This window comes from Rhipicephalus microplus, unplaced genomic scaffold, assembly GCF_043290135.1.
Source record: "Rhipicephalus microplus isolate Deutch F79 unplaced genomic scaffold, USDA_Rmic scaffold_14, whole genome shotgun sequence".
NCBI classification, from domain to species: Eukaryota; Metazoa; Arthropoda; class Arachnida; order Ixodida; family Ixodidae; genus Rhipicephalus; species Rhipicephalus microplus.
In genome coordinates this window covers 36,363,142-36,377,844 of record NW_027464587.1, presented here as the reverse complement: position 1 = coordinate 36,377,844, position 14,703 = coordinate 36,363,142, and the positions used below count along the sequence as shown (strand labels likewise).

Below are 14,703 nucleotides of genomic sequence, written 5' to 3'. Positions count from 1 at the left end.
ACATATTTCTTGTACTTTTTGAAATTTGTACAGTACAGTTTCAAATTTTTCACTCTTTGTAGGTTAGATGATGTTTTATCATGCATTTTCATTGATAACCGTGTGTGCCACTAATTATTCACAGTAATCATGGTTCTCTATATGTCGTTTTTCTCTCTGTGGTAATGTTCTTGAAATGTATGTTGTATAAATTTTTCTTTTACACTCCCGCCCCACTGTAATTCCCGAATGGCGCTGTGGTTCCAGTCTGAATAAAATAAATAAGAAACCAAGTTCTGACCCTACTTGTGCGGACGACCTTTCAAAGTAGTCACCGGCCACCACTCTTAGTGTTGCCTTGCAGGTCTAACAGATCACTCAGGCCATGTCGCCATAGGTGTCTGCGCCTTCAAGAGTTTTACGTAACGGCAGTGTTTAGTCAGCACGGAAGCACACCGATGCCGACTGTCAGTCTGGCGCCGCAGTCGAAAAGACTACACTGAACCTAACGAGCCACGACAGATTCCTATTTACCATCACAGCATCACACTTGGCTCAGCGGCAGCATGACAACCTGGAGCTTCGTCCATTTATAAAGTTTTTTGAGGGACATACGCATCCATCGCAGGTTTTACACACACAAATTTGACGTACTTTCTCCAGACCAACGTTTTATACCAGCTCAGATTTCACCTTAGCGCTCAAAAATACTCAATGTTTTTCACCACAAACCAACTTCTTGACATCTTAAGCTTCACGCGTACTCTCGTGCGTATCCGTTACAGATAATACTGGCCTAAACTGTTTCGCACAGTCACGCACTACGTTAAACCTGGCGAGACTGCCAGTGGCACGAGACTCCACCGATAAAACCTGCTGGTCTTTTACAACACGTTCAACCCCATTCAAGCGTAATTTAAGCAAGTTGGAAAGAACTCATTTGCTTCATTTCCCAAATCTTCAACTTGTAACCACTGAATAGTAGTGGCGACAGATCATTTAACACGTTACTGCGAAACGGGACGCCGTTAAAGCCACCACTAGTGATGTCGCTGACATTTTCATTCATGCTGTCATCCTTCGTCATGGCGCACCAGCAGTGATAATTACAGACAGAGGCACCCCCTTCACCACTGAACGTCTCCAAGCAGTGCTGACATTTAGTGACACCGTCGACCACCGTACAACAGCATACCATCCGCAAGCCACTGGCATGACCGAATGGCTCCACAAAACCATTGCTGGCATGCTCACCATGTATGTGGAGGTGAATCCCATGAATTGGGGCAGCGTTCTAACATTCTAACCTTCACAAATAACACCGAGCTTCATTGATTTACCAAGTCCTGGATCACTCGCGGACGGCCCGCGGACGGCTTGGCTCACAGGTGGCTACGTCACATGCACGTGATCTAAAAGTCCCGAGCCAGCCCGAGCGGCCTCAGGCCATCTGCGTGCTTGATGCTGACTGCATCCACTGTGGCGTCTGCTATGCCAGGCTATGCCGTCTGCTCCCTCCATAGCTGTGACACAGGCCACAACGCTGACCCAATTCCAACCTAAACAGCAGTTAGCTAGTGAATCATACCTATTTCTGTTGTGATGCAACTTACTGTGTGTGAACTACTCGAGCGCGTGTCCATCGCAGACCGGCGCGGTCGTTCTACCGCTGTTTTTCCTACGCACATGTTCGACGTGGCTCAAAACAATGATGACAAGAACTGGGTGCGCAAACAATGCGAAATCCAGAGACATGCGAGAGGGGGACAGAAAAGCAAAGAGAGAGCAAGAGCGCATCGAAAATTTCCCGTTTCTTACATAGGATGATCGTACAGCATGCGCACCACGCTGTCGTCTGCCAGCTGTCCCAAAGGAATTGTTCGGGCGGTCCCGGGCCACCCGCAGGCCGCCAGGCACGCGAAAAACGAACATGCGTCCGAGCAATCCCGGAGCAGTGGGCGGAGCTTCCAGTTGGTCCCCGAGAGAACGAATGCGGCACCGGCGTCCGGGGCCGTCTGGAGACATCCGGGACGTGTAAATCGATGAAGCTCACCTTCGTGACGACAAACCACAGGATCCGCATCTTTTCGTTTGCTTCACAGCCACGAGTTTATTATGATTTCAGATGTCAGGTGGTAGCATGTCGTCTAAAATCTGCCAAGTCTGCTCTGTGCGCTGAAGAAGCTCGTTAGCTAGCCCAGTTTCGCATCTGCTATCAGCAACAATACGACGCTCCCCAATACAACCGTCATCATAGAGAGCTGGCGTTCTAACCAGGAGAAAAACCATGAATATGGACTCCCGTTTACCAAGGCGACCAATGCGAGGAACTCCTATGTCATTACTCGGGGCCATACAGAGTTCTCGTACGTGTCAGCGACGTCAACTGCCGAGTCATTCCTCACACCCGCACACAATCCTCTCGTCGTGCACCATAACCGAACGTAGTCAACGTATATAGCTTAGATGAAGACGCTCACTCACGTTGATGACTTCTCTTCCTTCAACAACATAAATGCATTGAGGCGATGCTTTTTGAGAGAGGTAGTAATAACATGTGCATACGGTGACTCTTTGTGTGCTGCGTGAGGCAGTTTTGCTATTTGTGAGTGGTGGAGCTTCTTGGGGGCTTATAGACGATGACAAAGACGTTTTGCTTGATCGTAACTGTTTCCTGAAAGCCGGGTACTTACTGACCTTCACAGGAGTACTTGTTGCTAGACTAGTTGGTTCGTCATACTGAGGGAACTCCTAGACGCGTAAAAAACACCAAAAAATTGTGTTTCTTTCTGTGTGCCTGTCTTCCTATGTTGTTTCTTACGCGTCTACGAGTTCCCTCAAAAGAACTTTCATTTCATTATTCTGAAGATATGCCGTAGCGTGCATTTTTTTCGCCCTTCTGGCAAAACCATGCACATGAGACGCTCGTCTTTCTCTTTGAGGCACGTTTCAGCTTCGTGTTCAACCGATTACAAGACAGAGGCATCTGCCACGTTTTTTAATAATTGTTGCCAACTGCACGCAACGCCTGTATTACTAACGGGCCAACTTATCTGGGAACTTTAAAGTTAATCAGCAAATAATACGGCGCGCTTGTGTGTAAGCGTTTGACCTGCAGGAATGGCATTGTAACACAGCAAATAAGGTGGGAAGTTTACAACAATTCCATCTTGTGGTTTGGATCATGTGTAAAGTGATTAACAAGGAAACTCTTGCAGGTCATAATGACAACTTAGCCTACAACGAAAAAAAAAAGATGATACGTGAAATATTGACAGAGCGAGAGAGCAGAGGAAACAGAGGTAGTAGCTACCATTAGGAGACAGCTAAAATACATTGCTTCATGGAATGGGCCAGCGTTTTTGCCTCAGTGGCTTCAGGGGGCGGCTCCGAGTTCTTGTGCTCGGCTGGCCTCTCTGACCTGCCCAAAAGCCCAGAGCTGGTTCTTCAGCCCCGAGCTTTGGAGAGCCAGTGGTGGCGGCGCCAACAAACATGGTCTCCCACCGGTCCCGCAGACGGGGTGTGAGTACGTCATGTAGTACTGAAGATAGTCAACGAGAGTGAGAGTTTAACATAGAAACAAGTTCGCTCTTTGGGGAGTTTTATGACTTGTGGCGCTTCGTACTGCTAGGTAAGGACGAGAAGCGATTACAGGACCGGTGGTGCACAAACTGATCACCACTCGTTTATTTGTCTGTTGTAAGCTTGTTTCCACGAAAACAATATTAGAATGGGACGTCTTTTGGCATTGTCACTGTGGCTGAAAACAAAAATGTGATGACAGTAATGTCACTCTGACGCTGCAGTGAGACGGAGCTCTTCATGGCTGCGCTATCATGGCTGGGTGCGAAGTGGCCTGAGCGAGAACCGCACATCGTGGAGCTGCTCAAGTGTGTCCGTTTTTCGAGCATGCCTATGGAGGAGGCTGTGGCCTGTTTTCATCCACCACTGCTTCCAGAAGTGACGGCCAAACCAGAAGTGCGAGAAATGCTTAACAACGCTGTTTGGTGAGTGAGCACCGTTGAACAATTTTTTTCGCTTTGATATTAGCAGAACAGTTTCAGTATTTTGCACGGGATCGTCTCTGTCAAAAAAAAACTGCAAACAAGCCATTCAGTTCAAGAAAATGACCCCTTACCACATCATCAACCCAATGAGAGAGTCAGGAGCTGTACCCTTGAGCGTTGTTGTTGGTTGTCCTTCAATTATAGCGAGAAAAGCAGCGCCAAGTTGATTCGTATTCACTTGCGTCTACAAAGAACAATGATAATAGGACAGGCGATGTGGGCGTGTAAAGGATACATATTTTGCTTGCACTCCCAAGGCATAAGTAAGAGGACAAGACTGCAATGCTGTTATTCAACTTTAGCCATGATATCGAGGTCATTGAGCGCATGTCGTTTGCTGTCATTAACGTACGACTTCAATCCTCTGAATAAATTCTGCACGTAAAATTAGCAAATATTAGGGCAATAAACTCTCATTTCGTTATTTTTGTGTAACGGCACGTCGCCAACACAGTGAAGGCTCCACCGCAAAGTTTCAGAAGCTTCGCAAGCGCTTTCCATTATTCAGCAAATAATACAGTTCAGACGTGCAGTGTGCAATGTGCAGGTCAGTGGGCAGTGCAATTTGGAGGCAGGGTAGTTATACGAGATACTGGCAAGCTTTTCCGGGAAACGAATAATTTAATTAAGAAGTGTCACATCATGAAAGTATCAAGTACAACAGACAAAATAGAACTGGCAGAGCTTTCGAAGTTTATGATTATTAGGCGTAAGGTATGCGATGTAAGAAGGTATAACATGGAGAGAATTGAACATGCTCTGAAAAAACGGAGGAAGCGCAAATGTCGGATGTATGCCCTAAGGGATAAAGACGGCAAATGAATTACACATAAGGATAGGATAGTTAAAATAGCGGAGGAGGTTTACAGAGATCTGTACAGTAGCCGAGACAACCACGACTCTAATACTACAAGAACTAGCAGTAACTCAGATGACACCCCACCAGTATTGGCAGAAGAAATCAGAAAAGCTTTGGAGAGCATGCAAAGAGGCAAAGCTGCTGGTGAGGATCAGGTAACATCAGGTCTGCTGAAAGATGGAGGACAGAATGTGTTAGAAAAACTAGCCACTCTGTTTACGAGGTGTCTCCTGACAGGAAGTATACCAGAGTCTTGGAAGAACGCTAACATCATCTTAACACATAAGAAAGGAGATGACAAGGACTTGAAGAACTACAGGCCGATCAGCTTGCTCTCTGTAGTATACAAGCTATTCGCAAAGGTAGTTGCTAACACAGTAAAGAAAACATTCGAATTCAATCAACCAAAGGAACAAGCAAGATTTCGAACAGGCTACTCAACAATTGAACACATTCATACTATCAATCAGGTAATAGAGAAGTGCTCAGAATACAACCAATCACTATACATAGCCTTCATAGATTACGAGAAGGCGTTTGATTCTGTAGAAATATCTGCTGTCATGCAGACACTGCGGAATCGGGGCGTAGGTGAAGTATATATAAACATTCTGGAAGAAATCTACAGAGGATCAACTGCTACCATATATGGTGATTCATAAAGAAAGCAACAGAATACCAATCAAGAAGGGTGTAAGGCAGGGGGTACAGTCTCCCCAATGCTAGTTACCGCGTGCTTACAGGAGGTTTTCAGAAGCCTAGAATGAGAACAGTTAGGGATACGAGTTAATGAAGAGTACCTGCGCTTCGCCGATGACATTGCATTGCTGAGTAACTCAGGGGATGAATTGCAACTCATGATTACGGAGTTAGACAAGGAGATCAGAAAGGTGGGTCTTAAAATTAATCTGCAGAAAACGAAAGTAATGTACCAAAACCTCGGAAAAGAGTAGCGCTTCGAAATAGGTAATAGTGCTTTTCAAGTTGTAAAAGACTATGTCTACTTAGGGCAGGTAGTAACTGCAGAGCCGAGCCACCAGATTGATGTAACTAGAAGAATAAGAATGGGGTGGAGCACATTCGGCAAGCACTCTCAAATTATGACAGGTAGATTGCTCCTGTTCCTCAAGAGGAAGGTATATACCAGCTGTATTTTGCTGGTACTTAGTATTGAAGCAGAAACCTGGAGACTTACAAAGAAGGTTCAGCTTAAATTGAGGACGACGCAGCAAGCAATGGAAAGAAAAAAAAATGATAGGTGTAACCTTAAGATACAAGAAGAGAGCAGAGTGGATTAGGCGACAAATGGGGGTTAAGGATATCATAGTTGAAATAAAGAAGAGGAAATGGACTTGGGCCGGGAATGTAGCACGTAGACAGGATAACCAATGGTCATTAAGGGTAACAAACTGGATTCCCAGAGAAGGGAAACGGGTAATGGGGAGACAGAAAGTTAGGTGGGCAGGTTAGATTAAGAAGTTTGCGGGTAGGAATTGGCAGAAGCAAGCACAGGACCGGATTAACTGGCGGTATATGGGAGAGGCCTTTGTTCTGCAGTGGACGTAGTCAGGCGGATGATTATGATGATGACAGTTCAGACTTTAGCATTCAATTTGTTTGGGAGCGTGCGCAAGCATTAGTGATAACACTGTAAGGTGCGGTAACTGATATATTGAAGACGACACGTTGTATTGGCGATCAGTTTATCAGCAGCCAACGAGTGCGCTTGCTGCTACAAGTACCCGTTGTGAATTCTTGGTTCAAAATATTAATATTACCTTTCACTTTTTCAAATATAGCAGTGAATACAGCTAGGCCTTCCAGACAGAAAAACAAACAGATTGCGTTAAATAATTGTAGTTACTCGCACAATGGAGATGAGACACAATAGCTTGCATATTAGATTTGAAGCAGCGGAGCATTTAAGCTGTAATCATCCCCATTTTACAGTAGTTGCAAAACTTGAAAGCGAAGAAAAAACGGAAAGACCTCATTATTTCATAAGCAGAGTTTCACACTAAATGATTTGCTTAGAAGTGTGCTTGCAACTAAGTGCTTATAAACGAACAACAGATTCGCTTTTACACGTACAGACAAATACGCGGTAGCGTTTTCTTTAATTTTCTTTTTTTCTTTTTATGGCGAAAATTGAGGGTTTACATTTATTGTCTTTAGATTTCTATGTTAAAGCTTTGTACTTTGAGTAACGTGCGCTTTAAACTACACCACATGGTCCACATATTAATGAAGCCCTCCACCAAGGTGGGTTTCATAATTTTACCAGGGATAAACCCGCTGAAACGGAAGAAATTATTGGTCTCAATGTTAATATTTTCATTTCCCGGGCGAGAGTTTGCCCTTTGAACAGTTTATTCTTTAGCTCTACAACTGTCACCTTCTTCACTATCACAAGCACGTGATACATCACCGTGGTGCTGGTTCTTTCGCGTTTCCGACATCCTCGCAAAGCCATTAACCGGGTTCATACTATACATAGGAAGGAGCCAGTACCATCTCGTAGCAATAAGCTGGCCTCCGGCTTTAGGTTGCTTCTCCTCATAAGGGTCTAGCCTGTGCGTTGAAAACGTATACATGACTATGGCCACGCTTCTACTTGGCCGTAATGTAAGCGCTTGAAGCTAGATAACTTGGTCAGAATTATTGAGAAGGAAACGCGCGATTGTTTAGCAGTGTTTTTAACGGCAAAGACACATAAAGTATATGTGCCATTCAGAGTTATGGTCTCTGTACGCGACACTTGGCAAACACAAGTAGCGTTATTTTTGCAAGCAAAGCTTGGTATTTTAGCTATCTGTAACCCTTTGCTTCTCAGCCATTCGGAAGAGGTTATTCAATTTATGAACATCAACCATGACGTACGCCTCCAGGCCTTTTCTGTTGACGTAGAAGATTTGTTTTACTCTATTCCTCATGAAGATTTGTTACGTTCTGTTGAAAAAGTCATTGATGAATATGGTGTAATTAGATTTCAAAACGAGGTTGGTCTTTAGAACTTCTAACGTGCTACCTTAAGAAGGGCACCTTGCTGCTACCTTAAGTCTACCTTTATTTTATGGGAGGATTGTGCATATCTGCAGAAAAGAGGCATCTGCATTGGTTCTTGCCTGGCTCCCCGACTGAGTGACTTGTTTTTAGCTGAGCTTTGTGTGAAGCTGTCGGAAAGGTTGAATGGTGCTAAGGTAGTTAGAACTTTTAGATATGTAGATGATTTCTTGCTTTTTGTGAATTGTCCTGCCGAGTACTAAGGTAGTTAGAACTTTTAGATATGTAGATGATTTCTTGTTTTTTCGTGAATTGTCCTGCCGAGTAGCTAGTTGCTGAGTTTAATGGCCTTTTACCAGTAATCAAGGATTGTCTTGAGCCTTTAGAGGTGACGCATGAGCTACCGCAGAATGGCACCATGAGGTTTCTTGACCTTCGCCTGTCGTTCGACTGCGATTATACCTGTTGGCATTATGAACCTCGTGCAAGTAAACCCCTTGTTCCCTACCACTCAGCACATTCCAAATTAGTTCAGAGGGCGATTACGAAGCTTTGCTTCAAGAATGCCCTAACGAAGTTGTGTCACCATAAGGTCCAATTCAGTTTCGATCACCAAAGGAACAGGTTGCTGGTTTCCGGGTTTCCCCAGGCTTTGTTTGTCTGCGTAGTTAAATGTATCTTGGGGAACAGCAAAAACAGAAACCGAAATGCGGCAAGATTATTTGAGCAAGGGAATTGCACAAGAGCGTTGCCTAACGTACACGCGGTTTAACATAATCTCAAAAAGATTGCCCAGGGGGCCAAAGTGCGCGTGCTCTTTTCAGCGCCGAACAAGTTGGAAAGGTTGTGCAAGTATACGACGAGAAATGCAAACGAAAATCGGGAGTGCAAAACTAATCACAAAATTAAGTTTGTTGAGTGCACTGAGTGTGTCGTGTATTGCCTGCTGCTACCTTGTGGTCGCTGCTACGTCGGAAAAACTGGTCGTTGCTCGAATGACTGGCTGCGTGAACATCATTACAATGTAAAAACACAGGGCAGGAGGGTCTCAGCAATACACTGTAAAAAGCGTGGTTGTGTGTCCCTGTTCAACACGTGCGCGGTTTTGTCAAGAAATAGGAATCAGCTTACACGCGAGATAATAGAGGCAGGAGAGATTGAAAAGTTGGGTGACAGGTGTGTTAGTATGCCTTCTATCGCGCTGACGAAGAAGAAATTTGATTTCCTTGAGGTCATTATGATGCGTAGTAATGTTGCGGTTACTTCTGCGCAGGAGTTGTGCTCATCATTGTGCCCTATAGGTAGAGTTGTGATCACAAAAAATAACTGTTGAAAGTAGCGCTATGAGTGTGTGTGTGTGTCCTTTCTTTGTGTATTCGTATTCAGTGTGCTCTTACCCTTCTTACTACAAATAAATTTGCGACTGGTTCACTCGTGTGCCTGTTTTACCCAACACACAACCCTGAACTTTCAACGAAGTTTCTACCCTTTATAAAGGCCTCATATCGCATGATTTACCACACGTCCTCTGTCAACTACATCGTTGACGCTGTGACGCTTTCGTACGACTTCAGACATCGCCGTCGTGACACGGTGCACGTTAGCCGACTCAAGCCATTATATGACCCTTTAATACCACTCGTGCCTTAGTCACCAAAACAACTCCTCTTCAATCTCGGCGGGGGCCGCTGTACTGAGAAAAAGGAAGACAAAGAGTTCGTATCGCTTGTGGCTATGCACGAGATCAATGGTGCAATCTTGTGCGTGTTCTGTATTCGGAGGGAGGTGCTCCGTTCGTTACGGCAAAAAGTGGCTGGCCCGCATCGGTCGCAAAAACAAGGGGAAGCGAACAGCCAGTGAGGGTAAATAAGGCCTTCGTCACATTTATAACGTCTGCTAGGGGACAGTAGAGGAAGTTGAGAATTGTTTTTATTGTGTTTAGGAATGGGTAGCTTCTAATGCTCACTACTAAATTCTGTTCGCCCTCATTTTTAGACATTGATACGGCGCAATGAAAATGTATTTTCCCCGTTATTGTTTCGAAAGGACTCTAGGCGGCGCCGCCATTTAGCGCAACGTATATTTACTTGCTAGGGGGAGTGACGGAAGCGAAAAAACATCTTCTGATTTAACGCGGTGATATCCACCCAGGCCTGCATGAGGCTTTGGGTTTCAAGGAAAAACATGAAAAGCAGAACACGTTCGCCATAGAAGCAAGTAAGAACCCGTTGGAGTACTGGGGGCAGAAAAGTAGAAATAAAAGACGAAAATAGCAAAATAATGAGGTAATGCTGCCAGAAGGGGCAGAGAGATGGATCAAAAATTAATATTTTTTGTTATAAGAAGATCGATTGGTTTGAAGTGGGTAAGGCCCTAGGCCGGCCTGAAAAGAAAGATTTCTTTTTCTTTTTTTTTCTTGCGAGCCTCGTGACACACATGGCACCGCCCCGGTAAGAAGAGAACTCTCATAGCATGCATGCATATATGCATGTATCCATCCGTCCGTCCATCCGTCCATCCACCATCCCTCCATCCATCCATCCATCCATCCATCCATCCATCCATCCATCCATCCATCCATCCATCCATCCATGCGTCCATCCATCCATCCATCCATCCATCCATCCATCCATCCATCCATCCATCCATCCATCCATCCATCCATCCATCCATCCATCCATCCATCCATCCATCCATCTATCTATCCATCCATCCATCCATCCATCTATCCATCCATTTTCAGTGAAATATTAAAATGCGTTATTAACCTGCTTGGTCTTCTCTGCTCGGCTTCAGAAGCCGCACAGGTGAGACGAAAAACCGTGGCAGAGAAAGGAAACGCCATGTTCTCAAAGCGCTCGGATACTGAAAAGGCGCAAAGCGCTTACATTTAAATCCAATTCATGCCACCTCGCAGCCATTTCAATCAATTCGTTTTGTTTGTTTCAGATAGTCATTCCGACAGTTGTTTCACCTCCATCCGAAAAATGGGCGAAAACAGACACGTGACACCTTGCCTCAAGTGACATAGAACGTCAGAGCATTCGTCATGGCTCAAGTGGGCCAATCGCGTGCGACTCGATGGAACGCAACGCCTCCATCCGAATTCCGAACGCGCACAAAGCTACACCACAGCATTCCTGTGAGATCGGCGCTAACCTGATTGGCAATGGTCACTGCGTTGACAATAAATCGCCATACAACACCGTTTTTTCTCGTTTTACGTTTTTCAATATTTATTGTGAATTTGCCATGAATAACATTGAAGAGATTATTACTCTTCCCCTGATACCATTTTCGATCATGTTTTCATGCGTTTATTGAGGAATATTGTGGCTTCAAGATTGTTTTAAATGTGGAAATCGGTATCTAAAAATGTTTAGGTGTTTCCTTAATGTATGGTTTTTCTAAAAACAGACGATGTGTAGTGATATATGTGAATTACAAGAGACTCTTAATAAACGAAACTCTCTTAAATACAATTGCTGCCTAAATGAAAACAACTGTCTCTATTAGGTTAGGTTTTGTACTTGAATATTCTACCCCTGTTTATCTCTCAATGAACGAAACTTCTCTTTAAAAGTTCACTGGTCCCTTCAGGTTCCATTCAAAAGGAGTGTACTATATTTGTTTTTCATTTTGCAATTGCGTTGGTCCTTGATTACCTAGACGCGTGCCTGCTACTTGCGCAGACGCATGCAGCAGGCTTTTGATTTTCGTTCTGTCGGAGAGAATGCTATTTTTTTCTCGGCTTCGCACGGGTCTGAATGGCTGGCTAATACCCCAGTGGAGCAATCACTGTAATTACCAACATCTTCGAATTACGGCATGAGTGGTTGTGAATAAATCTGTGTGGCAACGCAAAAGCCTTTAAGTGCTGATAGCTTACGATTGGGGGCTACATAGGAAGCATGCTAGTGGGTGATACTTCTGCCCCAATTCAAAGCAACTACAAAGTAAAACGACTACAAGAAGAGACTACAGAGCAACTAATAACAATACAAAGCAAGTAATAACATTGAGTATTATAACAGTGGTTGCACAAATGACAAGGAGGGGCTTCAAGTAACATCAAGAATTTCACATCCGCGAAAAAGCACAAAGAACAAAAACAATTCAAGGAGGTTATACAAAGCTATTGAGATAGCTGTATCAATAATTGCTCGCGAAAAATTTCATGATTAGTTAAATTGAAATTGACGTCGGGTAGGTCACTCCAGAGTGCTATGGCACGAGGCAAAGCTGATCAATTGAATGGTTTTGTTTTTCCTAAGATGCATGTGATGCATCGCTGATTGTGGAGTTGTTTGGACATGCGCAATGGTGTCGTTAGTGGGAAGGGTGGTGGCCTGGACGCGTGGATATATTTATGACGCAAAGACAGGCGGGCAACTGTGCGCCGTATATCTAGTTGCTCTGATTAAAGGTCATTATTTATTTGTTTGATGCTCAAGAGGCGACTGTAAATACGTGAAATGAACAGTGACGCCCTGTTTTGCACAGATTCTAGCTGGTTAATGTGATAGGCTTAGAAGGGGGACCATATGGGTGATGTAAATTCCAGCTGTGGGCGAACAAAGGTTAAGTAAGTTTGTTTGCGGACGTTATTTGACGCGTTTCGTAGGTTTCGACGTAAGTATTAAAGTATTCTTGAAGCGTTTGCAGATATGTAGGTTACATGTGCTGCCCAAGTAAGATTAGAAGTAAAATGGGCGCCGAGGAACCTATATAAAGACGACCGTGACACTTTGAAATTATTTATGAAGTAATCAAATTCAACAGTCAATTTTTTTCGACTAAAGGACATTGCATTATATTTTAATTAATTTAGAGTCATTTGCCATGCAGCACACCATTTGTTATTGAGATTAAGGTCTTTTTGAAGAGCAAGGTGGTCATCGGTACTAGTTATAGAACGGTATAGAATGTAATCGTCAACAAAAAGCCATATTGACGAAGAAATATTACTTGAAAGATCATTAATGTGGATTAAAAAGTAGTGGCCCCAAGACGCTACCCTGAGGCACACTTGAGGTGACATCGGAAATTGGAGCGGAAGAGGTATTAACCAGAGTGAACTGCTGTCGAAAAGACTAAAAGTTACGGATCCACGATAAGGTTAGTGAATCTAAACGAAGTTCTGTTAATTTTGACATCAGACGGGATGGAGGTACACGGTCGAACGTTTTAGAAAAATCTAGGAAAATGCACTCAGTTTGTAAATTATTATTCATTTTGAAGTGAAGATCAGTGGTAAATTCCAGTAGTTGGGTGTCGTCATCGCAAGAAAAACTTCACCTAAATCCATGCTGGTTCTCGAAAAAGAAGTTATTGGTTTCTGAATGACAATAAATGTGCGAAGAAATGATTGCTCAAGCATCTTGCAGCAAATGCATGTTAGTGATATGGGGCGATTATTTTCTGGTGAGTATCTATTGCCACTTTTAAATAAGGGAAGTACTTTCCCTATTTTCCAATCAGCCTACAGTTGTCCTGTTGATAAAGATTGCGTGGAGATCTGCTACAGGATTTTACTTGAGCATAATGACGTGTTTTTGAGCGCCTTAGAAATATAGTTATCCATGCCTGAAGAAGTTGATAATTAAAGTTTTTCAATGAGATTCGCAATCCCTTGAATGCTGACGGCCATAGGTTCCATGAATGTATAATCAGACTCGGGAACTTTGGGCACTCTGGAATGATCTTCACACCTGAACACAGGTGAAAAAAAAAATGAGTTGAACACTGAAGTGCTATACACATCTGATAGAGGCGTATGGTTAGCATCTTGTATACTAACAGATGTGGTGGCATTGTGAGGATAAAATACTTGCCAGATTTTTTTGGATTAGTATTTAGCATGGAATGCAAATCGAGCGTAAATTGTTTAGATTTCACTTTGCTCACAAGAAAGCAGTACTTTTTCAAAGAACCCTTGTATTTTTCCCAATCTGAAGGGCTCGAAGTGCGTTTTGCAATTTTGTAGAGCCGCTTCTTGTTTGATCTATGAGATTAAGCGTTTTGTTAAACCAGGAGTTTTTATTGTCGTTAGAGATATAAATTAGGGGAATATATTTATCAACCAAAGTAATGATTTTGTTTCTGAAGAGAATCCAGTTTTTGTTGACTGATTGGTACGGAAAAGATGGAAGAGGAACCTGATCGTAAAAAGCTTCCAATTCATTATTTATACCTTCCTAATTACCTCTGTTATAGTCGCGAATTTTTTAACAGTGCTATGGAATACGCGGGTTGGGAGGCTAAGTGTTATTTGAAGTAGCTTATGGTCACTGTAACCATCTACGTGCAGGAGAGAACTAACAGTCTCATAAGCGTTAGTTGAAATTAGGTCTACAATGTTTGTACCACGAGTCCGTTCCTTGACACCTTGAAGCAGATTGTAGTCTAGAGATAGACTTTTAAATTGCATTGCTTCGTGGCAGGTATAAGTTAGGAATGACCAATCATTGGTGCGAAAATTAAGGTCGCTGAGTAAGTACATAATATCAGGAGAGCATTGCTGAATTGCGCAATCAAGGCTTTTGCGCAGCTCTTCTACAAGCGAGTTATCCGAGTCAGGAGGGCGATAGCAGACACCTATCAGTATTTTTGTTGCCGATGTGATGCATGCAGTCCCTACAATTCTAATAGTGGAGTCTGTATTGATGCAAAATGATGACAGTGTTCTTTTAATAGCTAGTAGAACGCCACTGCCTCTTTTTTTATCGCGGTCGTGCTCTAAATATGTTGTAGGTGCTGTTTCCGGGGAGAAGCTCGTGATCGGGTATATCAGAA

The 14,703-nt window shown here is 43.5% G+C and overlaps 1 protein-coding gene across 1 annotated transcript in view; it reads left to right on the top strand.

Annotated features, from left to right (window-relative positions):
• Positions 1 to 3,322: 3,322 nt before the first annotated feature.
• The window catches only part of LOC142784403 (beta-scruin-like), a 315,658-nt gene continuing 304,277 nt past the window's right edge, over positions 3,323 to 14,703 (top strand). Inside the window, exons 1-2 of the mRNA XM_075882771.1 lie at positions 3,323 to 3,501; positions 3,786 to 3,986. Coding sequence (XP_075738886.1) covers positions 3,323 to 3,501; positions 3,786 to 3,986 — 380 coding nt within the window. The remainder of the gene's footprint in view (positions 3,502 to 3,785; positions 3,987 to 14,703) is intronic.